At 40.0% G+C, this 25,758-nt stretch overlaps 1 protein-coding gene across 14 annotated transcripts in view; it reads right to left on the reverse strand.

Moving 5' to 3' along the window:
* MYBPC1 (myosin binding protein C1) overlaps window positions 1-25,758 on the reverse strand; it is a 94,733-nt gene that overhangs the window by 4,508 nt on the left and 64,467 nt on the right. For 8 of the 14 annotated variants that reach the window (XM_057557117.1, XM_057557113.1, XM_057557112.1 and 5 more), the window contains 11 exons: window positions 24,449-24,608; window positions 23,102-23,206; window positions 22,152-22,340; window positions 20,774-20,908; window positions 16,552-16,719; window positions 13,176-13,264; window positions 10,229-10,424; window positions 7,362-7,501; window positions 3,917-4,076; window positions 2,897-3,033; window positions 1,057-1,243 (listed from right to left, as the gene is read on the reverse strand). In XM_057557117.1, the coding sequence (XP_057413100.1) occupies window positions 1,057-1,243; window positions 2,897-3,033; window positions 3,917-4,076; window positions 7,362-7,501; window positions 10,229-10,424; window positions 13,176-13,264; window positions 16,552-16,719; window positions 20,774-20,908; window positions 22,152-22,340; window positions 23,102-23,206; window positions 24,449-24,608 (1,666 nt within the window). Of the gene's footprint in view, window positions 1-1,056; window positions 1,244-2,896; window positions 3,034-3,916; window positions 4,077-7,361; window positions 7,502-10,228; window positions 10,425-13,175; window positions 13,265-16,551; window positions 16,720-17,645; window positions 17,700-20,773; window positions 20,909-22,151; window positions 22,341-23,101; window positions 23,207-24,448; window positions 24,609-25,758 lie in introns of all 14 variants that reach the window. The other 6 variants (XM_007165803.3, XM_057557108.1, XM_007165798.3 and 3 more) reach the window with 1 other exon arrangement.

Consider the following 25,758-nt stretch of genomic DNA (forward strand, 5'->3'; position numbering starts at 1 on the left):
GAGAGACTACTGGTTTTTTAAAGTTACAGAAGGAAAAACTTTTTTCGAGAAGTTTCTCTACTATATTTACACTAGATTTAGGACTTAAAAACTCTTTTGTTGTTGTTATTGTTTATATAAATACCCTAAGCATTTACTATGTTTTTCTAAAATAGATATTTATAAAGTTATATCTGACTTTTAGATTATAATTTCTTCATTATAGAGAGGTAGGAAAAGTAAAGACTTTGGTTATCACAAAATGGCAAAATAATGCAATAAGGATGAGAGAAAAGACATTAGGATCATGTCACTCCTTATCTCCTAACAGTGACTCTGACAGCTGTAAGAGTTTTCATCATATCCCAAAGTAGGTATTGATTGTCAAGAAAAAAACTTCAGGATAAAAATTATACTCAATTAATATGAAAATTGATTAAGAGGACAATTACACTGAGACTTTTCTACCACATAAATCTTTATGTGTTTTCTTGGTTTACATTAGTTGCAACACTTCTGAAAACTAGTATAAATGAAATGCATACCTACAAGTGGAAATTCTCTAGTGAGATTTTAAAAGGAACAGGTTATAATATGTGTATGCTGAATTCTACATGTGTAATATTAAGTACTAAATTAGCAAATTTATATATACATAGAAAGTTTCACAAAAATAGTAAACGAATTAAAAATAGTTAAATTCCTCAACTGCAGTTTCGTTAGATGAGTTTTTACATGAGGCTTCTATTTATCTAAGATGGACTACATCACCAAAGTAATACCCCTTTGACTTGATTCATTGTTACCATGCTGTGTATATACCACAATTCACTGAAATTAATAGTGCTTTAGTTAACAAGAATTGCAAGAGATGAAAGTAAGTCAACTTAAAAAGTCAAGTAGCCATCACAAATAAGAGTGAGTTCAGAATGTAAAAATGTCTTCTTTCCCCAAATCTTCTCCCCCCTTCCTCCCCTCCCCCAGAAAATGTTGACAAGTAATTTGGATTTGGCAGTAAGGACAATAATTAAATGATTTTCTTTCATTTCAGCCTACACAAGATCTGGGATGTCATACCTTTCACCTCCAGTTTGCAGTCAATCTCCACCGCCCCAAGGTCATTGACTGCTTTGCAGCTGTAGGTGCCTCCGTCATAGGGGCTGGGCTTTCGAATCTCCAGAGTACAGACCCCCTGGTTGCTGAACATCCTGTATCTTGGGTCATCCACAATAGCAACTTTGTTTTTCATCCAGGTAATTTTGGGCTGAAGATGGAAGCAAATTAGGTCAAAACATATCTGTACTTAGCCTAATAATAGACCATCAAAGCCAGTGACAGAATTTTAAAGCGTGGCTTAGGAAGAAAATACTACATCTAAGAAGAATCCACGTCAACTTGAGAACAGTTCCTCTCAAATTAAATTCTACTTAATGCTTGGCAAGAAAGCGAATGAGCAGTTCTGAAGAAGCCAGCCAGATTTGTTCAGAGGACAGCCCTGGGGCAATCTTCCCAAAGATTCAGTTACATTTAAATTTGATCTACAGGTCCATGAGGTTAACTCATCCTGGAGAGTGTATATTGCTCAGTGTTTTTCAAAGAATCCCCATAAGGTGTCATCACCAGCCAATTTTCTCTACTTCCTTTCCCTGATATGCTTTTCTAATTCTTTATGGGCTGCTTATGCCTCCTCACCATTTAATCTCTCTTCTGACATCTGTTTTCATCACCTGGTGGCAATGGATGGATCTACTGCAAACAGATAATCCCAGATCAATTGCCCAGGAAGGCTACTCCATTCTGCTTGACTTCTGAACTACAGTCGATACCACTGACTTGCCATTTCTTTTTCATATTGTCTTCTTCTCCCTTCTGTAAATGCACACCCTCCACACTCTCTCCTCTACCTCTTATTGATTTTGTCTTGCTCAGACCCAAGAGACAGCACTTCTCAGTGTCCTTCACACCGTCCTCTTCCTCCTTCCGCCTTTCAAATGGGAGTATTTCCTGAGGCTCACACCTTGCTACTTGACATTTTGCTTCACTACTCTCTTTCGTTTGATATTCCTTTCTGGAGCCTTGGCTCCAAGGGGTGGGATGTAGTGTCCCCATGCTTGGGTCACCCAAACCAAGAGTCACAGCCCTCGCCTTTCTCCCAAGCTCTGGCAATGCTCTCCTCGCCTCCTGGTCATTCCCGCTTGAATGTACCAACATCACCTCCAATTAAACATGAATTCAGCATCTCCCTCCCACCCTCAGGCTGCCTTCTCCCTTTGACTTCTCTATTTCTGCTCATGGTATATGCAGGAAAAATATCACTGTCTGCAATTGTTCCAAATTCTAGGGCACTTTCTCTCAGTGCCACCCAGGGATAGATAGCTCTACAGGCAACATTCATTAATTTGCTGTTCTTTTCAAATGCCAGCAACATGAAACCTGAAATCCTTTCTAAATCTCTTCAGTCAGTTGCGATCTCTCCCTTCCTGGTACTCTGTACTCTTATCACTGTACATTCGTATTCTGCCTTGCATTATAGTACAATTATTTGCTTTACACTATTACAGAAAGCTTAATAAATCAATATCAGCATCTAATTTTTCAGGTGACACAATATTACTTCCATCTCTTGATCTCTCAGTTCTTTTAAAAATAAGTGGTTTGGTTTTTCCTTAGAAAGTATCCCTTAGTTCGTAAAGAAATATAAATATTTTTTCTACATTTAAATAGTGTCCTTAATTATCCACCAATACCACCACCCTGTATCCCCCCGCCCTATCCCATACAAAGACACAAATAGCAGTTGGAAGGTCAGTTTATATTACTACTTATAATTATAACATAGCGAATATAAAAGAGGGAGTTTGGGATTAATTTTTAAATTTAATTAATATGATTAAAAAAACCCCAAAAAACATGGTACCTTAGGATTTCCTCTCACACTGCAGTTCAGGGTGGCATTGTAACCAGCTATGGCGTAGGTGTTGACCAACGGCTGAGTAAACATGGGTGCCTCTGTGAAATTGAAGTCTTCATACACTGGATTTTTGTAGATTTTACCTTAAAAACAAGCATTAGAGATATACAAATTGGCCTGAGAATATATTATTCTTAGCATACTTGACTCACGTTGAAAACTTCCCTGAGCTTAGAAAAACATGTGTGAAGGCCACAGGGCATTCATTCAGAAGGATACCAATGTACAGCCCATCACACACGGGAAAGAAAGCCAGAGGGGTCATCTGGAACTGACATAAATATTGGGAAGAATTCAGTGTCTGGGTGTTTTGCTCAACAATGTGCTTTAATGTGAAAGTAACGAGGAAGGGCCGGAAGGACGCGGTTTATGAGGAAATGAAATGATAGGGGTGGAATCCAACTTCTCCTTTCATTGAAAAGCAGCTCTCATGTGTAGCATCCTCGAAGGTGTCCAAGAATAAAAGTAACCCAAGCTCTAAAAGTACATGGTGACTTTTTCCTACCTCTGCGATTTTAGCCATTGCGAGACCCACTACCCAGATGCTGCCATGAATGAAAGCTTGTACGTTAAGAAATGCAATCATAAAATAATTTTCCTGAAAACATTTTCCTTGGAAGATTAACATTTTGGTTGGACATTCTTACCATAATTTAATTTATTTATTTATTATTTTTTATTTCTTACAACAACAGAAATTTATTCTTTCACAGTTCTTGAGGCCAGAAATACAAAATCAAGGTGCTGGCAGGGCCACGCTGCGCCTGGAGATTGTAGCAGGGAATCTGTTCCTTGCCTCTTCCAGCTTCTGGCGGCTGCCAGCATTCCCTGGCCTGTGGCTGCTCTCCTTACCGTAATTTTAAATGTGCGTTTATGATATTCTTATTCCCTTTCACCACATCGTTTTCTTTCTGTCTCATCACTGAAAATCAAGGTTCCCAGATGTCCAGCACGCTGCCAACTCACCATCCTTGGCAATCACGGCACTCTCTTTTGTCATTGTTACATCCTCACTGAGGCCGCACATGTTTTCGGCAAAGACCCGGAAGTAATACTCGTTTCCGATAACCAGTTCAGTGATGGTGGCACTGGTTCGGTGACAATGCTCAATGACAGTGAACCACTCCTGAAAAAAAAAAAAAATTTGAGGAAAATCACTTAAACATACACAGCTATTTCATCTGTTGATTAGAATAAATAACAGGGATGTTGCATTAACTAAGAGGGAAAAAAAGCACTAATTTTTATATTGAGGGTAACAGAAATGTATATTTAATTTGTTTAACGCTTTACAATTGATTTACACTTGACTGCGTAATTTAATCTTCATTTACACATTAGATTCGTTTATCCTACATGTGGATGGAAGAAATTTTCATATATTGAGGTATGAAGGAGTCATTCTGGCTTATATGTGGTTTAACTTAAACTTCATGCTAACTAGAACAGCCTGTTTTGGGGTCTAATAAACATACATTGTACATCTGCTTTAACCATTTAAAGAAAAGCATGCACTGTCCAGAAGTGAAGAAGGTCTCTTTTGAAGATCCAGATAAATGCCTCCTTTCCTGGGACATCAATGCTAGTACTCCTTCCGTGATAAAGCTCCCTTCCCAGGCACCAAGGTCATGATGACTTGCTGTGTATGTGCTGAACTGTCTCTTTCGGAAACCTTGAAGGAATGTATCCCTGTCATATCTGAGGTTCTTTGTGCAGACACGGTTAAAAACTGTGCTGAAACTATGCTTCTGTGGAGCAGTTCCTCAGAGCCGTCTGAGAGGCTGTCTCCCGGGCTACAGTCCTCTCCTCTATTCTTATAGTAAATTGGTTATTGATTATTTCCATGGACAATGTCAACTACTATCTTTATATTTTCTTCATTACTGTGCGGTGTCTGTCATCTATCTATCTACTTACCTACCTGCCTGTCTATTTATCTTTTGTATAACAAAGTATAATTATAGAATTTTCATGCCAACTTATCTATTCTGAGGGAGAGAATCACAACAATTAATATCACCCAATCAACTTGCCTAACATTATTACCGTAGGTTCTTTCAATTCTTTGCTCAGATATTACTTCCTCTACTGTTTACCCTCTTACCACTCCACTTTGGTCATACTTTTTCACCTTAACCTGGCTACGTTTTCTTCACAGCACTTGTTACCTTAAATATATGACATACTTACTATTTCACTTGCTTATCTGCTAACTCCCCCACTGGAATGGATACACAGTGATGGTAAAAATGGACTTTTCTTCTCACCCCTGTATTTCCAGTGCCTTATCACAGCACCTGGTATACAGTACGTAGCATGCATAAAATAAATGTTCATTGAATACAGGAATGAATGAATGAGCTAAAGCTATATTATTCTTTTTTTTTTTGACTTTTTCCTCACTATGTCAAGAAATATAGTGGTTTCACTTGCCACCAGTAGAAAACCACATTGTACTACATATGTTTAGTACCACTAATGGAGAAAATACATTTGCTGACAAAAAATTTCAGAAAGGAAAACGATTTTCCTTGCAACTTTTAGGGGCCACGATCATCTCTATATCTGGGATATTTTAAAGACACCAGACAATTGTAGTTATGCCCTCCTTTATTTCCCAAGCACGTTATGCAAACCTTTATTCCAACATTTTTTATATTGTTTTATCATTTGGTTTTATGTCTTTCTGCTTGCTTATACTATGAGTGCTCCAAGAGCCGGAGCTGTCTTTTTGTTTTTGATCCACCAGCTAGAACAGTGCTCAACAAATAGTAAATGAATGAATCAATGAATGTGTTGGCATACATCATGAAGACAACGTTTATGGAAGGTATAAAGGACTATAGGAATTTAAGTGAAAAACAGCATCTGTAGGCACAGTGAGACAGTGGTGTGGCGACCTCCGGGGACGTGCACTGGGCAGAGTGAGCGTCTTCTGGTCTGTAGGTCTGTCCCTGCTGAAATGCACCAGAAACACAAGGGGATGGGATTGGGGTTCCTCTCCTGTCAGCAGGCAGACCTCAGACACACGAAGCAGCAGGAAAGTCCTGGCTCAGCTGGACTTGACTAGATATCTGAGAAGACAGGTGTTGGCAATGTGGTGGGGGTGGAAGAATGGGGGGCACCTGGAGGCAGTGTGGTACCCCTGGATTCACTGCCAGTATCTGGACCAAGGTCCAAAGAAGAGCCCTCATTGCTAAGGAAATCCAAGGTGGTCAATACCTCCCCTGCAAAGTCATCCATTGATCTAGCTCTCAAGCTGTCCAGGTTTGGCTGAAACATGTTTCTTTAAATGCCAAGTCTTATTTTGTCATGTAACACCCACCCAGGGGTGGGGGGAAAGACATGCTAGAAATAGTTTATGGAAAGGCAAGGCTTGAAATCCATTCCGGTTACTTAGACTGCTCTTTCCAACCCTCTCCCCTTCTATTAATCCAATGTAACCTTATACCCTAAGTTCTTACTGAGATCTAGTAGTGTAAATGCCTGCAGACTTCCTATCCATATCACTTGGTATGATGTTTTACTCTTCCTATGAGAATGAATAGTGGCTCCAAGCCATTCTGTGTCCAAACATTCATTTATTCATTCATTGACTTACAGGTAGAGCAATGGTAGTTGTAGTGGATGGATTCTGATTCAGAAAGACCTCGACTTTAACATTTAAAATCTGGTGATCTCCAGCAAGTTATTTAGCCTTTTGAGCCTCTGTTTCCTCATCTATAAAACATAGCTAATAACAATTCGTACTCCAACTGAGTTGCTTCTTGAATACTCTAAATGCTTTTCCTCCTCAGGACCTTTGCATATGCTGTTACCTTTAGAATCTTTCTTTTCTAACTGGATTTTTTTTTTTTTAAAGACATCAGTCCATGCTACCAACATTCATTTTACAAGGAGAAAGAAGTTGCATGGGTGCAGATCTGAGTCAGAATCCAGAGTGAGTAAATATTTGTTGAACGAATAACTTTATTGAATTCTACCGAGCATTCTGCCAGTTGCTTTATATTGTTTTGGCTGCACTGCGCGACATGTGGGATCTTAGTTCCCTGACCAGGGATCGAACCCACACCCCCCGCAGTGGAAGCATGGAGTCTTAACCAGTGGACCGCCAGGGGAGTCCCTGTTTTAGCCTCTTGATAAACAAGCGAGGTAAACATCAGTGTCCTTATTTTACAGATGAGGGAAATGGAGATCAAAGAGGTTAAGTGACTGTCCATGTGTATGTGGATTTAAGTGGAAATGCAAGTCCAACTCTTCGTGGCTCCCAAGGCTTTACCCTTCCCACTGTGCCACATCACTTCTCCATGACCCTCATGAGCTCCTCACCAGAGAGGACCTCATGCTTCCCCCTTTACTTCTGATGAAATGTTATTTTGCTGCTGCTGAACCAGAGAAAGCCAGACCTTACCATGCTCTTCTTGTCGGCCTTCTGGATCGTGTACCCTGTAATGGCAGTATTTCCATCATCCTTTGGTGGTAACCATGATAGAGCAACATTCTCTCCCCAGACATCGTTGATCTTCACAACTTGGGGTGGACCCGGACGGTCTGTAGGATGAATTCATGGCATCACTGTGAGGTCACTTTCCCCCCAACCTAGACCTTGTTACAGGAGGATATTTAAAAATGTCCTTTTCTTCTTGTATTTCTACCCACGTTTCTTTTGCATTCTTCTTCTCCGGAGAAGTACAATGCACTCCTACTAATCTTATCTGGAAACCCTTGACTTTCATCTTCATGGAAAGAAAAGGATTTTGAAAAGAAAATGTAAATGAAACTTCAAACATCATTAACCATCCCTCCAGGGGCCGACTACTGGCAGTGAGTCACAGGCTACCCTGCTTAATGGGAAAGGTAAGCTGATACTAGACTTGAAATCATAGAGCCTACCTGTGCTGTGTAGCGCCAGCTTTCGGTGAGAGCCCTGAAGCCCACAGTCTGTGAGAGAGGTCCTCTGCTGCACTCAAAAAGCACCTTTAATGGGAGTGAGGAAAACTTATTTCCTCTGCCATCTCTCCCTCCAAGATTCATTTGTATTTATCAGTGTTTCCATTTTATGGAAGTAGAATGCATTAATGAAGAAATCAAGTCTTTCTTCACTTTATTTTTCTGCACCATGAATTTCTGTGACCTCTGACCTTCCAGTAAATTGCAGTAACATTCAGAAAGGCCAAAAGTCAAGTAGACAAAAACTTGGGGGGAGGGATAAATTGGAAGGTTGGGAGTGACATATAACACTACTATATATAAAATAGATAACTAATAAGAACCTACTGTGTAGCACAGGGAACTCTACCCAATACTCTGTAATGACCTGTATGGGAATAGAATCTAAAAAGGAGTGGATATATGTATATGTATTCACTTTGCTGTACAGCAGAAACTAACACAACATTGTAAATCAACTATACTCCAAGAAAAATTAATTAATAAAAAAGAAAACTAAATCTTCATTGGGAGGCCCCCCCCTTAAAAAAAAATCATGCATAGAGGTGCAAGGAAGGACAATAATCACACTATGTATCTGCATAGCACTTCTTAATTTTTTCAGGGAAATTTCACATCTGTTATCCTTTGCAGTGCAAGCAGTACCCTTTCTGCCCTGAAATATTTTTCAGGTATTAAAAGGCAACTATAATTATTTCTATTTGAAATGTCAGATTGAAAAGAATAAACATCAGAGTGCTTTCTGGTCATGTTTTTCTCTCTTTTAAGCAACATTTAACATGCAGTCTTCATGGGCTCCGGGGGTGGAGCCCTTTCGACGATTACCAACAACGAGTCTCTACGACCACAGCTTTCTATCTCCTGTTTTCACCAACTTGTCCTACAGACAGATGTCTTCTCCCAGTTCAACTTCCCACCTGCACCCCAGGTCTGCTTTGTCTTCAAAGTTCACGTTGGCTTTTCAAACACTTGCTCCCCAACAGTAAATGGCTAGATTTTTACAGTCATGGCGGAAACATAAATCTGGGACTAATAAAATAAGTAGGATACTAATAGTTACTATTTATTGAACACTTGGAGCGTGTGAGTGACGTGCCAGGCACTTGCAACTACCTGGAACAGTAACTACATGGCAAAGTAGGAAAAATTAAAAAGTCCCTCCTCGTGTTTCAGAGGGCAAGGCTCTTCCAGACCCAACCACAAGGGCTTCCAATAAAATAGAGCCAGCGCAGAACACAGGGAGATCAGCTCGGTGCTTTGTGTCCACCTAGAGGGCTGGGATAGGGAGGGTGGGAGGGAGACGCAAGAGGGAGGAGATTTGGGGATATATGTATACGTACAGCTGATTCACTTCGTTATAAAGCAGAAATAACACACCACTGTAAAGCAATTATACTCCAATAAAGATGTTTAAAATAAATAAATTAAATAAAATAAAAAGGAGCCAGGCCAGACCCAAGGGCACATATAACATCCTCAACACTCCTTTCAACTTAACAAAAATCAAGACAGTTTAGTCAGCACGGAAAGATTGCTTAGTTCAAAGGACATGACCTTTCACCTAAGGGAAGGCTTGCCGCAGGAAGCTGCTCCTTTGGTTAGAGAACCTCTAGTTCTAGCACATGTGCTAAACTGTAATCATAAAATTGATTGGAGACAAGGCTTCTCCTAACTCTGCTCTTAAGTTTATTTCTTGACATTGCAAAAATTCTAGAACAGTTCGAGCGAGAAGGGTCTACTTGTAAGAGACCCTCCCTCTATTGCCCTAACTGTGGAAACAAATAAGAACTAACCTTGTTTGGACAGGTAAGTATCTAAGCCCTGCACGACCAACCACAATTCAGTCTTTAACTGTTTAACTCTGTTTAGGTATACCTTTCTTACATTTAATAAAAATTCTTCATTCTCCATTAACGTTACTATTAGCAAATTTTAAATGTAGTAGGAAACATGTTAAACTATATCTAGAATCTATAATGTTTTCTTAATGCAAGAATTCAACATGGGAAATAGTTTTAGCATTGAAGCGTTGAGAAACAGTAAGAGAGAACTGGATTGTAAAACAGCACTGATAGTTTTCACTAGAAAGTACATACATTAATTTTCTTTACTATATATGCCCTAAGTCTCCCATGATTAGTCCTTTTAGTCAGTGAAAAATTATTCTAAAATGCTAACCAATCTTCCTAATTTATCTATTTTTTTTTAATTCTAAAAAGAGGAATTTTCTGTAGAGCCAGCCTAACAGAAGAAATTCTGACTCTTGCCTTATTGACAAGGACAATTTGTCTCCATATAGAATGTTCTAGTTCCCTCCTCCAAACCTACCAACAACCTGGATATCGATGGATGCAGTTTCCACGTATTTTTCCACTTTGACCTGCAGATCATATTTCCCAGAATGGCTCCTCTCTGCTTTTCTGATAAATATGATTGTATCGGTCTCAGAGTTGCGAATGTTGATCTGATTCTTATCAATAGGTGCACCATCTTTCTTCCAAGTTAATTCTGGTCTTGGTTTTCCCTTAAAAGAAAAAAAAAAAGACAGAAAAAGTAGAGGCGGGAGAGGATAAGATTGTCTCCAGATTTTTTTTCAGCATTAAAAAAATAGGCAGTGGCTTACCCCATCCTAGGCAAGGTTGGAAAATGGTCTGGTGGTGGGCAGTTACAGCAGTAATGTAATATTCACTATTGTCCATCAATTGCATTCTGTATGCAAGGTACTATGTTAGGTACACAATATTTATAACTTCCCTTACTCTTCACATCAGGATAAGTATCATTATCCTCATTTTTTTTTTTTTTGATAAAGGTATTAAATGACTTGCACAAGGCCTTGCAGCTAAGTGCTGGAACCTGGTCTTCTAGCCAGGTCTCTTCAGCTCCAAAGCCTGCACATCACAGCCTAATGGTTCAGAACATGGGCCCTGGGACCCTAGAATCTGTATTTGGATCCTGACTCCACTACTTAATAGCTGTGTGACTTTGGGCAAGTTACTTAAACTCTCTGCCTCAGTTTCCCAATCTGTAAAATGGAATGAGAGTACCTTTCTTCAGGGTGGTTATCACAACTGAAGTTCTTAGAAAGCTTCTGTGCACTGCAGAGGTGTTCCATTAATATCATCTACATGCTAATGATTATTATTGTTCCACTGTACTGTGTTGCTCAGTTCAGACTTGTCTGTAATTCTCTCTCTGTTCTCTCTAGCAGCTGAAACTATTCTTTAAGAGCAGACTTTGAGTAATTATAATCTCATTCAAGGACATGAGTTTCAGTTTACGTTACAAAGGAACTTCCTAGGATTCCTGAGCGCCCAGGCTCACCCCACAGACAGGAACCAAGCATTAATTCCGTTGGGTAACGCACAGCCTTCCCATGGGCTCCTAATGTGGCTTGTTGATAGGTTCTGCTAAGAAATGTGAGAGACACACATCAAACCCCTCCCCATAGGGCTTGAAGAATGGCTGCAGGTGCTCAGATGTGCATATGGGAAGTAGAGAACAATATTGTTAAAGATGGGAAAAATAGTTCCAGGTCTCATTTCCTTAAGTGTACAATTTACTATTAACTACTGGGGAAAAAAATTGAGTTCTCTGATAACTTATGGAGTGAAAAAAGCACTGGATTCAGTATCTGGAGATATAGACTCTGTTCATGGCACTACCATTTATTTGCTGTGTGACTTTGGGCAAGTCACTTAACTTCTCTGAATGTCAGTTTCTTCCCTTCTCAAGGGGGGTAAGGAAATCTGCCATTCCTGCCTCACAAGGTGTTTCTGGGGCTCAAATGAGAAAAGGTTCGAGAACTCCAGAGGTTACATAAATATACAAACATGACATACCAGTCTCATCACCCCCTTCCTGGTAGCTGACCAGCCCCTGGGATGCCATACCTATGAGGTCCCTGTTCTCATGCTCTCTCCTCTCGCAGACCCAGGGACAGAGCTGAATACACTCCCCCACCCCCAACAAGATCCAGGAACTGGGATTAGCCCTAGCTGTTGACATGACGTGGGAACCAGAGGGCTGATTCAGCCCCAGTCCAGGGCTGGGGCTGGGTCCTGGGTGCCCACCTTGTGCCAACTCCTGGTTTTTTTTTTAGGCTGTGGGAGGGCAGAAGTGGGAGGAACCTTGCCAAGCCATCGCCTTCCTCCTCTGCTGTGTTCACACTCACATCCTCCTTGACTTCCGTTCTGATTTCATGTGCTGTGTATGTAGAAGCTAACTGCCTCTTCTAAGGCTGGGCCCCAGGTGCAATGAGAATGGCCTGAACTGGCTGTCCCTTTAGGTTAGTTTTCATGGGAGCCTGTGTTTGAACCAGCTCTGCGTGTGTGTGTATGTGTGTGTGTGTGTGTGTATCCAAATGTTTGCAGAGACCTAAATTCTAGTTCTAAGGCCATGCTGTCTGACGTAACAGCCGCAAGCTCAATGTGGCCATTTAAACTAAAACTAATTAAAATGAAGGCAAATTAAAAATTCATTTCCCCAGTTGCCCTAGTTCCTAGCTGCACCTTTCAAGTCCTCAATAGCCACGTTTGGCTGCTGGCTACCATATTGGACATTGCATATACGGAACATTCCTATCATCACAGAAAGTTCTATTCAACAGCACTGTTTAGAGGCATAAAAGGAATCAAATGAGTAAAGAGGTAATGGTGCAGTGTGTGTGTGTGTGTGTGTGTGTGTGAGAAAGAGAGAGAGAGAGAGACCAAAAGTGATTATCATATGCAAAGCCTGGTTAATCTTATAAACAACAGATTCTTTTGAGGGAGCGATGATTTAACAATGTTCGTTTATTTCAGTTAGGGGCATCAAAATTTCAAATTTCAGTTATCCCTCATTGGAATTTGGGTGATTTGAGTGTGGTTTGAGGTAATCATGGGAAGTAAGCACATGTTGTTTTCCTGAATGTTACACCAAGAACTTCACTTAAAAGGAAGATCAATTTTACAGATGGATAGAACCAGAAAGATCTTTAAGCATTTCTTGTTGCGGTGTCTCCTGGGTGTTTCCTCTCTGGCACCCTGTGGTCCCTGAGCTTCAGACAAGACTAGGTCTCATTTATCTCATGCAGAAGGAAAATCTATGACAGTTTTATAGACTTCTGTACTTGTAAAGCAGGAGGTTTAATCACTCTCCAAATCTCCTCCATCCTTTCCTGCTCCTCCTCTGAGGAAATTCTGAATCACGAATAACTTAAATGCTGAAGTCCCTCCCTCTACTCCTTAAACACCACAGCATGGGAAAGAGAAAATGAGCGACCCTGAATTATTACCTGGAAAGGTATAACCAGATTGATGGCTTCTCCAACTCTGCGGATATAGGTTTGCTTTAGGTGCCTTGGGATGCGAATCTTTGGAGCCTCTGAATGAGAGTAGAAGAGTGTAATTTTGCAGTCAGTATCATACACTGGAAGCAGCATTACATAAGCATACTTGTCATGATACTCACCAGGACTTCCCTACGCTCAAGTCTCTGAAGTAAAACCTCAGTTGGGCTACTAACAGATTATATGTGGTAACTTTGGTTCCAAATGTTCCCTTCAGGGAGAGATGTTTTAACAGTTTGACTCAACAAGATTATTCCCTGACCTCCTTAATTTTACTACAACTTCCTATTTTTATTATAAGCCTAAAGCAACTTTCTAGAAAAACACTAAATTTTCTCTTAGGACCTTACATATTGTTTTCTTAGTTTCTAACAGTGAGTATATTCTCCAATGAACATTCCATAAAAGATCTGCAGTCACCACATTAGCTGGTAGGACTGCCCATTTTTTCTCACCAGAAAAGAATAATAAAAAATGCTTTAGCACCTAGCACTTGTTATTTATGTAATTATGTTAGAATTTGATGGTAACTTTCTCCCTTTATGACTAAGGTGAAGTATATAATAGGCAGCCCTAGCCCACTGTATATTAATGTTCATTCATTAAACACCATGAAGATACTAGAACATGTGGATGTAAACCCATCAGAAGCAGAGAATCAAGGCTCATGGCTCACAGCGATGAGGTGGGTCATATCACTTGAGGGCTCTGTATGGAACAGATACTGGGATAAATGCTTTTCACGAAGGGACCAGTTTAAACCTCACAGCCACCTTATGACACAGGTACTGTTTTTACTTTAGGATAAAGAAGCTAAAGCAACAGGGGTTTAAGTCACCTGCCCCAAGGTGACACAGCCAGGATTAGACCTGGAATCAGCTTCCGGTGCCTATGCTCTGCTTAGACACATGGACTGCGGGGTCAGAGAGATCTGGGTTTGAGTTCCAGATCAGACAGTAGATCTGGTCTCAGCCTATTCCGTAAAACTGGGATGATAACAGCATCTAATTCACAGCATTGTAGTGAGGATTAAATAAGGTCATGCATATAAAGCATTTAGCATAATGGCTGAGAATAGTAAGTGCTCAATAAACTTTAGGGGAAGAAGATGATGATGATGGTAGTGGTGGTGATTTCTGAATGTTGGTGCTGGAAGAGAACTTGAGAGATCCTCTAACTCCCTAACTTTACATAGGAGGAAAAGGAGACTCAGCGAGGTTCTGTAGCACATTACACCATCATCATAATAAAAGCTAACATATACCAAGGGCTTATTATGTGGCCAGCATTCTTTAAGCAAATAACATGGATTAATTTATTCAACTCTCAAAACCTCTTGATGTGGTAAGTACTATTATTGTATCCGTTTTGCAGATGAAGAAATTAAGGCACAGGAAGATCAAGTCCCTTGCCTGAGACCACATGGTTAATAAATGAAGGAAACAGGACTCAGCTTTCATAGTCTGTCTCCAGAATCTACTAAGAAAATGTGCATGCTTCATACTTTCTACCATCCATCCATCCATCCATCCATCCATCCATCCCCTAACTTACTCCCAAAAGGTTTCAGGCAGTCACACCGTAAGTCTGTGGCTCAACATGGTCCAGACCCAGATGTTCAGGCCCCTTCCCAGTATTCTTTGCCCTGGAGCACCGATTCTCAAATTTTTTGGTCTTAGAATCCCTTTACACTCTTAAAAATCATCAAAGGCCCCGCAAAGCTTTTGTTTATGTAGACTGTATCTATCATATTTACCATACTAGAAATTAAAACCAATAAATTTTGAAATACTTATATATTTATTGCTTGAAAAATAATAACAACATAAATATTTAAATGAAAACAACCATATTTACATTAACAAAAATTTGTGATATGAGTGGCATTATTTTATATTTTGGCAAATCTCTTTAATCTCTGACTTAATAGGGGCTAGCTGGACTTTATTTGTTTCTGCCTCTAATCTGTTGCAATACACTGTTTTGGTTGAAGTACATGAAGAAAATTTGGCTTCACACAGACAGAAAGAATATTTTAATAAACTTTTCAGACAATTGTGGGTATTCCTCTTTGATTCTACACTAAAACACGAGTTGTAATTTCTTAAGGGTTAGCTGCAGGATGGAATCTGAAACCTTCTATGAACTTTTCATATCTGTTACATTAAAGCCCATTGGTCTGCCTTCCATTTTGAATGTATCTTACCCATGCATGATTTTTTTTAACTTGCACTGGTCATTTGGAAAATATTGCTTCAATGAATTATGCAGATTGTCCAAATGTTGAAATACTGCATTATTCAATGTCAAAAAATTACATTTGCTACTATCACCACCTACTTCATCAGAAAAGATTTTAAGTATTGGAAAGCTGCCAAGTCCATGATGGTGGATACCAGTTTTCCATAATTTTAATTTTTGCTTCAAAGATTAAAGTTTTTCATTGACAAGTTGACAATAAATACTGTAAGTTGTTTTCCTTCAAGTAACAGGCTCACTCCATTCATTTTCTAGAAAATGTCTGCCAAATACCCAAGTCTGACTAGCCAGAGTTTGTCACTCTGTCATTCTTTCGAGGAAGAATGGAGTTTCATGGAAAAGGTCACGAGTTTAGGCTCTAATTCAGTTGCACAAATGCTTTTCCTAGAGACAACCATCGTACTACGATATTTAGCGTAAGAGTTTCACATATACTTTGCATTTCATTGTCATACAGAGTATAGGAAAAAAGTGTACTCAAGAACCAAGGTTTAAGAATATTAATGATTTGTATGTATCATCAAGAACACTCCAAGGCAAAACTGGCCCTTTAATTTTAATTGCGAGTGCATGGTGGTGAGGAAGAAAAGACCAGCCAGACAATTTGGTGGCACAGATTGGATCTGTGCTAAGGCACCAGCAGTTCTACACACCATCACTTTTGTACCATCAGTGCAGAGGTCAAGCATTGAAAAGGGAAAACAATGTGTTCATATTATTATGAAAATGGTTTTGACCTCGCAGACTCATTTGAGCCATTTTGCTGCTGTATGGTTCGTCTGAAATGCTTCCCCCCGCCGCTCCCCCCCACCCCTTGTGACTAGGCAGCCCAGCTGCCTATTGGCTCATGGAACCTGGTGTAGTTATCTGGTCCTCATACCAAGTTATAAACCGGGAGCTGACCCCCCACGCTGCCTATAAAGGGCAGTTTTGTTCATTTCTAACTCCCAGGAGATATTAATAAAATATCAAAGGAGTGACAACAAAATAGGAGGGTTTGAGAAAGAAAGAGGTTAAAAAAAATGTGAAATGGAGACAAAATTTTGAAAGCCTTGCCACCTACCTATGATTTCTTTCACAAGGATGGGCTGAGAGTAGTACTTGGGATCGCTGGCACCGGCGGCGTTCACAGCTTTCACGCGCACAAAGATCCTTGCATCCGTTGGCAGACCTGTGATGGTGAACTTGGTCTTCTCGATCAGCTCTGTGTTTGCAACTATCCAGCTGTCAGCTGAAATCCATTAGGAAAAAAAAAACCAAAAGACAAGAAGGAAGAATGGTGGTTAGTGAAAGAAATCATCCTGTTAAACAGTCAACTCCAAATTAGTATTTTACTCAAAATTAAATCATTTGGAGGGAATGTGACTTTGGTCTGGACTCAGACTACATGGCTGGGTGTTTTTCATATTTAAATGAAAAATGGCCTAGAATGGCTAATGTAAATAGCAGGAAGAATGATAATCAGATTCTACCATCTTTGAAAAACCTCTTATTCAGGATACTAGGGTATCCTGAACAATGGTAACTGTCCCAGGAATTTTGTAGTAGTTTATCCCAATTTGGTTTTACAAGGTACATTTTTACAATTGATGTAACCATGATGATGTTTAACCATTTATACACATTAAAGTTCAGAAAAAGAGGCAAATGCTATTCTTATGAATGAGAGACACCAACCTTTACAGTCATATGATCTCTCCATTTTATCCTGGTTGGTTTATTATTATAAGACATTAATATGGGCAGGGGAATCTGATCATGCTCCCAATGATGAAGAAAAGATGCTTATATCCATGGCAAAAGGAACCACAACTCAGGAGCCAAGACCTCATAAGGAATTGGCACGATCTTTTACCGCAATCAAAAGTTCTGATTTTTTAAATACTTTTGGTGGCTTTGTCTACAACAGCAAGAAAATTTAAAGCCAGCATCCAGGTTTTACAGATATTTCAGGTTCTAAAAGTTTGTATGCATTATTATGCCCACGGGGGGAAAAAAAGAAGCTTGGATCCCACATTGTAAACTCACCGCCTGCCCTCCCCCTCCATCTCTAAGGGCTTTTTCGTGTGTGGGTGTACTTCAGGCTGGGGCATGGAACATTCCCAGAAACTTTATCATACAGTAAGAAAGTTTGAGAGCTTTCAGAGAATACTTTACCTGGTAGATCATATGCAGCCTCCCCATTTTCACCAGACTGTTTTGCTGATGTACCTTTGAGAATCCATCATTAAAATTAATTAAACACACCCACTTTCACAACAGAAGAATATCGTACCAGTAGTCAGCATTCTCTGTTAGTAAAGTATGCAAAGTATGCAAAGATATTTGTCTTCAGAACAGTGAGAAGAGACCAAACACATTAGAGGAGGGGGGAATTCCTCAGGAGGGGCACAGCCTGCTCTGTTCAGACTGTGGGCTTTTTTTGTCCTGAGGCACCTGCCACAGAGAAGAGGAGGAGAAAGGAGGCTGGGGCACCTCCAACTGTGGGAGCAAGAGGTAGAGAACAACAAAGCAAGACCCTGAAGACAAAGGCGGAGCAGGTCCTGGACTCCACAGGGGAGCAATGCCCAGTGGAACAGTCTACCCTTGCTCCTGTCCCTGCTACTTCAGCCTGGGAGGGTCCTGTGGGTCCCCAGGGAACACAGTTCTCCCACTATGGGGCTCACACATCAGAGTCTGGGAGTGAGGGCACTTGAGATATGGCCAGCCGTGTCTTACCAGGAAATGAAAATGCTCTCCATGGAAGTGGAAACTGCCCCAGCAGCCCAGGAGGCAGCCCCTGGTTGCCATGACAACAAGCTCTTGGTCTGGCAAACTGAGCTGCATTCCACATGCGTGGAGGGAATGCCGCTGACTCAACAGAGTGCCTGTAGGTGTACCCCGCTAGTTTGGGATGATGACCATCTAGGCTATCAGGAATGGAGCAGGGGGATGGGGACTAGACTGGCCCCTCTTGGAACCTTCTCCTCTCTCTTATTTCAACCCTTCTAGGAGTATCAGGTTGAAGGAGCAGCAAGCGAGAGGCATGTGGATGATACACATTACTTAGGACTTGGAAAAAGAACTACATCTTGAAGCCAATGGTTTGTTTGGGAGCTACTGTGTTGATGTTTTCATAATCAAGAGACGATTGATGAGAACGTGAAATAGGAGACTGAGGAAACATGCATGAAAGAGTGAAGAACTAGGGAAGAAGAAAATTTCAAGAGAAAAGAGGATGAAACAAGATCAGAGGGAAACGAAAACATCTCTTCGCATTTGAACTACTTGAGGGAAAGAGAGAAAGAAAACAGTGTCCAGGGGACGGGAAAGGAAAGTGAAAGTTATTTAATACATGAGGAGAATTTTTAAGGAAGAAAAGGAAGAACCAAGGGTGAAGAAGAGTAAAATGGTGCAGGCATTAAACAATAAAATAAACACCAAGAGAAAGACAGAGTCCAAACCAACACACGATCTTATAAAAGAAAGAATTCTCTTACAGAATAAAACCTGCCATATCTAAAAGCATTAAACACTACAGAAAATTAGTCTGGAGGACAACAGCCATTAAAAGAGAATGAAGAATAGGGCAGCCACATAAAGGAAGTAAGAAAAGACTGCAAGAAGAAAGATATACACGTTATAAAGGAACTTCCATAGAAAGCTAATTCCAAAACGTTATGTGGCAAAATATATACATAGTAATGACTGTGTACATATATATATGTATATGCGGGTATACATATATATCTACATAGACCACACACAGAATTATGCAAAATACACTTCGTTGTATTTTATCTAAGGTGGGTAACATCAAAATGACAGCCATCTATCATTTTGCTGTATCTTCTTACTTTTTAAACCTATCAGAAAGAAAAGAGTAAACAATTTGCTCTGTTTCATACACACACAAAAGGTTTGTATTCAGCAGCCCCACCACACAGAAGATTGGGAAGTTCTGCTAGCTGGGTGGTATAAATAACAGAGAGGAGGGCTTGGGAGTTTTTCAAATTGGGGGAGGGGAATGGAATGGGAATAAACCATACTCCAAAGCGCTCAAGATTATAATGTCTCCACAGGTTTTGGTTAGTGGCTTTCTAAGCCCTGGAAAAATCAACAGTAGTGTTCTGTGAGTGAGTGCATGTGAACGGAACTGAGTGTTTCCAAGATGCTTTATTCCCCCTTTCTCTCTACTCTCCCAACCAACACTGATTATTTCCATGCGTGCCCCCATCCAGAAACCTGGGGCTTCTTTTTCAGCAGTTTTCTCTTCAAAGTTAGAAATTTCTTCTCCATAGAGATTTTCCTTCTGGGGAGGTGTTCACACTCCTGGTTTCCCAAATGTGCTCTGGAGTCTCTCTTTCCTTCCTGTAAGATCCACGTTAAAGTTTGGGGTCCAAAGAGTTTTCTTAGAGTTAGAGGCCAAGTCTGGGCCTCTCATTTGTGGAGATAGGAACAAACTTCCCTGGTGGATTGTTTCCCTACCATGACCTAGAATGCAGCCCGAGTCCAGAGCTGGGGCAATTTTATTCACCCATCTCCAAATCATGACAAGTATGAAATCAAAAACACAAGAGGCTTTTAGTGAATTTCACATCTTTTTTTGGTTTTAGGTACACTCTGGCCTATATTTTGTTGTGTCATTTTCTCTTTTTCTATTATTTCTATCAACAAGGGTTTTTTTGCCTGTTTCTCTTCCCCTCCTAAATTTAAGCCATTAAATTTTTATGCACTCATATCCTGAGACAAGTTACTGCCATAATGTTGAATCTATTTCTTACACCCTCTGGGATTTAATGCTGATTCTTTTAAACACTGAAAGTTGTCCTTAATTATTCTTTTTTTTCCCTTTAAGAAGGCAGAATTGATCACCAGATAGTCAAGTATATAATCTCTCTTTATTACCCAGAAATAGGCAGCTCTGTTGATAGCTGACCTCTGCTCAGTATAGAGTTTAGAATTTCCAACTTGCTTTATCCTACCTAGAATTTTATTCTGCTTTGGTACATTTTAATTCCACCAATTCAAGAAGTGGGAGTCCCTGAAGTTTGGTCAGAATCTCTCCTCCTATGTCCTAGATCACTCGTGTTGTCAGATCTGGGAGCCTACCTGGGATATTTTTGAGATCTCAGTTTGTTAGTCAAGTAACAAAGAAGGGCTAAATTCTCATCCATCATAGAAGGATGACCTTTGGCTTGTCATTTCCAGGAGGAAGGAGATGAGTTCCCAAGAAAGAGAAACAAAAGGGGGGCATATCTCACCTATTGATGAGGGTATTCGTTTGAACTACTAGTTGTACTTACTTCCTTCAAAGCAATACTCTAGCACATAGCCATCTAAACCTGCTGCACCAATGTGGTCAGGGGGCCGCCACTTCATTGTGACAGTGGTGTCAGTTACAGAGTCAACAGCCAGAAGAGTAGGTGGGCTGGTTACAGCTTCAGAGATAAAAGAGACAGAAAAAGAAGAAATTATTAACTACAGAATTATGGCACAGGAACTGTGATAAAATGAACTAGGATACAAATAAAAATATACACAGGGACTTCCCAGGTGGCACAGTGATTAAGAATCCGCCTGCCAATGCAGGGGACACGGGTTCGAGCCCTGGTCCGGGAAGATCCCACATGCCGCGGAGCAACTAAGCCCATGTGCCACAACTACTGAGCCTGCACTCTAGAGCCCGCGAGCCACAACTACTGAAGCCCTTGTGCCACAACTACCGAAGCCTGCATGCCTAGAGCCTGTGCTCTGCAACAAGAGAAGCCACCGCAATGAGAAGCCCGCACACTGCAACGAAGAGTAGCCCCTGCTCGCCGCAACTAGAGAAAGCCCACGCGCAGCAACGAAGACCCAACACAGCTAAAAATAAGTAAGTAAGTAAGTAAATAAATAAATAATAAAAAATATACACAGAAGCCCCCATGTGTTAATAAAATTCAACGAGACTCCTCGAGCATATGCTGTGTTTACGGCAAAGATCTGTCAGATGTGAAAATTTTTTTATCAACGCTGTCACACTTTCCCTCCATTTGGGAGGCTGACATGGGAGTCTGGGAGGCCCAGGAAGTTGAAAAAGTCAAAGTTTGAGATCTAATGATCTAGAGTAAATTTCCCATAACTTTCTAATTTTAAAGTGCAAACTCTTGTACTAAATATTTCTACTGAAAAATCTACTCACTATCAGAAAATAGTGGAGACGTCTTGTCTTCTCTTTCTTTGCCTTTACTGAACTGACTTTTTTGGTTCAATAGATAACATTTAAAGTGTGACTATAAAGCAAAGAGACTAGCTTTCAAGTGTGCTTGGTTGACTTGATGTCAATTTGTTTTAGTTATAGTGTTTACACCAGGGCGCTGGGTTATACTTTCAGAAGGACAAATGGGGGTAGTCTTGTGTCAATGGGCCCAGCTACATGTTTCCAGTGGGGAGGGGCAAACAGAGCCACCCACAGCTGTCCTTGGAATTCTGGTAATAAATTCCAGGGCCTACATTATGAAGGCATTCAACTCTATTGTGTTGTTTGTAATTTCTTAGAAAATTGCCCCTAACCACCTCTAGTCTCCTACTCCTGTATCACTCTAAGAAGCTTCCAGGTCTGCTCCAGTTAGAGGTCAGAAGGAAGCAGTCACAATCTGGGGCAACGATTTTCATGACAAAGACACACCTCTCTTGACTCACCCAATGGAACAAAAGGTTTGGAGGGCATACTGGGCTTGGAGAGGCCAACGGCATTGACAGCAAAGATGCGGACCTCGTAGGCCACACCTTCAATCATCTTCTTGGGCTCAAAGGTTGTTTCTTTGCAGAGATCAAAATTCAGCCTCATCCACCTGGAGCTTTGCTTCTTTTTCCTCTCAATGAAGTAACCTGAAGGGGACACAAAATGGAAACTGATGTTTTTCCTTGGTCTCCAAAATTAAACTTTGTCAGATATTATAATGTTCAAAAATTTCCCATATTCTCAGCACTCTAAGTGAAATAGTCATATATGTATTTTTAACCCATCTTATTCCATTGGTTTTTTGAGAGAGATTATAAAGAATACAAATATTAACATCATGGGATATAGATAAAAATAACAAGACTAGAAAAAATTAAAATTGTATTAGGAAGAGAAGAGAAAAAAATAAACCACAGATATGTAGGCCATAGAAACTTACATAGTCACTCTATTTGAGCAACAGATGTGGCTTTGAGTCCCAGCAATGTAAGAAGGGGGAAATAACCAGTTTTGTGAGTTTCATTATTAGCAAGTAGAAGAAAGTTCCTGTTCCACAGGGGAAGCAAATTCTTCTAAGTATTTAACTCTAAAAGAAATTGCCTCATAGACCTAATTCTATGGATCTAGGCATTTACTGACCAGAATAAAGTTAGACTTACAGTTGTTTCAAAATTAGATATTGAACAGAAATGTCAAACAAAAAAAGAGGACAGGCAATCAGATGATATTCATCAGAGCTATTTAAATCTCAAGTACTTATAAAGCATCCCCCAATATATTTCAATGTGAATGGATATTTAAAAGTTTTCTTCTAAAGGCAGTATTTTAAAATGTACTTTGTACTAATATGCACAAAGAGGACACCAACTCCACTGACAGTTCCACAGATGGACCAACACGCAGTTACCTATGACTGGGGACCCTCCATCATAGAGAGGAGGCTCCCAGTTCATGATGCACCAATCATCTCCCACATGTGTCACACTCGGCGCCACTGGAGGATCAGGGACGTCTGTAGCAAACAAAAAATAGAATAGAATAAAATAAAATAAAATTGAGGGAGTGAGAGCACAAAGAAGAATGTTCATTGGAAAATATGTTTTTGGATGATAATCATAGAAGCAAGGTTATTTCTTATTATTTTTCCATGTTTACTGAAATGCACGGGTAACTAATTTGGGTACAAGGTCATGCTCCATATGGAATCAGGGAAGATGAGCCCAATACAAATAAAATCATGATGTCTCCAAATCCTTTAAACTAGTGTCACATTACAGAGCCGTATGAAACCCAAGACTCTTGTTATTTACATTGAAAATGGCGACTAAGAAATTACTGCCTCAGTGTTGGACGTGATTTTGTTTTTTTGTTTTTTAACCACAGAAGTGAACTTGCAGCAGAACTGAATCAAGGACTAATTACTGCACATTTTACATCAGTTGTTGTATAAGATGTTGACTGGTAGAAATCCAAGTCAAAAATGGCAAGTTACCATGTCTTATAAATATAGTTCAGTACATAACAAAGTGACCTTAGTTTTGGATCAGTTTGAAATATGTTTCTTGGGAATTCCCTGGTGGTCCAGTGGTTAGGACGTTGCACTTCTGCTGCAGGTACGGGTTCGATCCCTGGTAGGGGAACTAAGATCCCGCATGCCACATGGCGTGGCCAAAAAAAAAAAAAAGAGAGAGAGAAAAGAAAAAAAAGGAATATGTTTCTTAAGGGAAAGCTAAAGTGGGATGAAGAGATCATGAGACCTTGGCGCACCAGTAATCTGCCATACTCATTTCACTTGATTTCAGGGTCAGGAAAAATGTACTTAAATGGTCGTCTAAGAACCAAAGCAGATCTCACTCCTCTACAGTGAGTGTGATGTTGGAAATTATTTAGCAATTGTGTGTCAGTGACTGTAGAGGGCACTGAAAGGGAGTATGGCTGTGGAGAGCTAATGACAGCAACCCCAAAGGCTAACCTTAGCTACTCCTTGCCACAACTAGTCCTCTAGGCAAACAAAGAGACAAGAGAGGAAAGGAGAGGAAAAGGAAGAAAAAGGAAAGAAAAGAGAAAGAAAGACATATCAAGAAGTGGCAAAGATAAAAAAAAAAGAAAGGCAGTGATTTATAAAATACAGCTACACCGTGTGCTTCTTTGTTGGCTACCCAGAAAAGCTGAGAGAACCAAGAACTTGCAAAGTCTGCTTTGGATCTAGACATGTCAGCCTGATTCTAGAAGTCTGCGGACTCAGAGGGCTTACCCACAACTTTAATCGTGATGGCTGCATGTGCTTCCCCAGCTTCATTTTTCAGATTTATGTGGTAAACACCAGAATCATCTTTTTCTGCTACATCAATAACCAGAGTGGTGCTGTCAGGGTAATGTTCAGCTCTTATCCGGCTACTGCCCTCCATAATAGCCTACGGAGGAAAGAAATACAATGTGGCATGACCTGTGCAAACAACAAGGACACCTCCAGAGTGCCTGGGCACTTAAGCTGGACATGGTGCTAATGCCTGAAATATGTGTTCTTAGTTTAATCCTCCACCAGCTCTAAGGACAAAAGTATTGTCATCCCATTTTACACATGGGAAAAACTGTGGCCCAAGGTTACACGGCTAAGAAGTGGTAGAACTGGGATTTGACTCCAAAGTTCACTACCCATTAACTCCTTAAAGAGAAAGTTGGAGGACCAAAAATATAAGCGCAGAAGTGTCATTCTAGGAGAAGAGTTTCTTTGTACATGAAATTAGAAATCCTTAAACTCATATCAGAAACTAAATAATGATTTGTTCATTTCTTTAGATGTCTTGGAAATTTAAAAATACTGAAAAGGGTTGAAGAAGGCCACAGTGCCAATTTCCCATACAAGTTGAGTACTGATTTTTCCCTTCCAGTAGGACATGAAAGAATGAACATCTAATTCCCAAAGTAAAGACAGAGTGAGGTTGAGACTTCTATTATATTTTCTTTCTTTTCTCCTTCTTCTCCTTCTCCTTTTCCCCTTCTTATTTTCCTTCATTTCTCGCCTTCCTTCTTCCTTACACCAGAAGTTTAAAGCAGCATTACATTTTTCTGATTCCCAGGTCATATCTTCCATGCAATAATGGACAGCCAATATACAAAGAGGAAAAACAGAGAAGGTCAAGGCAATTTAGAAACAGGGTAATTTGCCACTATTGTCAACTCTACCCTTTTGTGTCTGGATTAGGACTTGTAAGTCTTCAATAACGTAAGATTGTGACAACGGTAAGAATACTTGAAATGGCTTTCATAATTCTCATTTTATAATAGAACAAAATTTCCTCATTTTAGCCAAATTCTAATCTTAAGATTGTAAAAGATGTTCTGCTTGAAAAGAAAAATAACTTACTTAGGGTGGTGTGATATTATCCTCTTCATATTTCTATGTTTTATTTTGTTTGTTATGCTATAATTTACATAAAGTAAAATTCATAGTTTTAGATACATAATCTATGAATTTTGACAAATTTATGTGAGTGTGTAACCACCCCCATAATCAAGCTACAGACTGTTTCCATCACATCTCACAGTGTGTCCATGCTCCTT

Source organism: Balaenoptera acutorostrata, chromosome 11, assembly GCF_949987535.1.
Source record: "Balaenoptera acutorostrata chromosome 11, mBalAcu1.1, whole genome shotgun sequence".
In the NCBI taxonomy this organism is placed as follows: Eukaryota; Metazoa; Chordata; class Mammalia; order Artiodactyla; family Balaenopteridae; genus Balaenoptera; species Balaenoptera acutorostrata.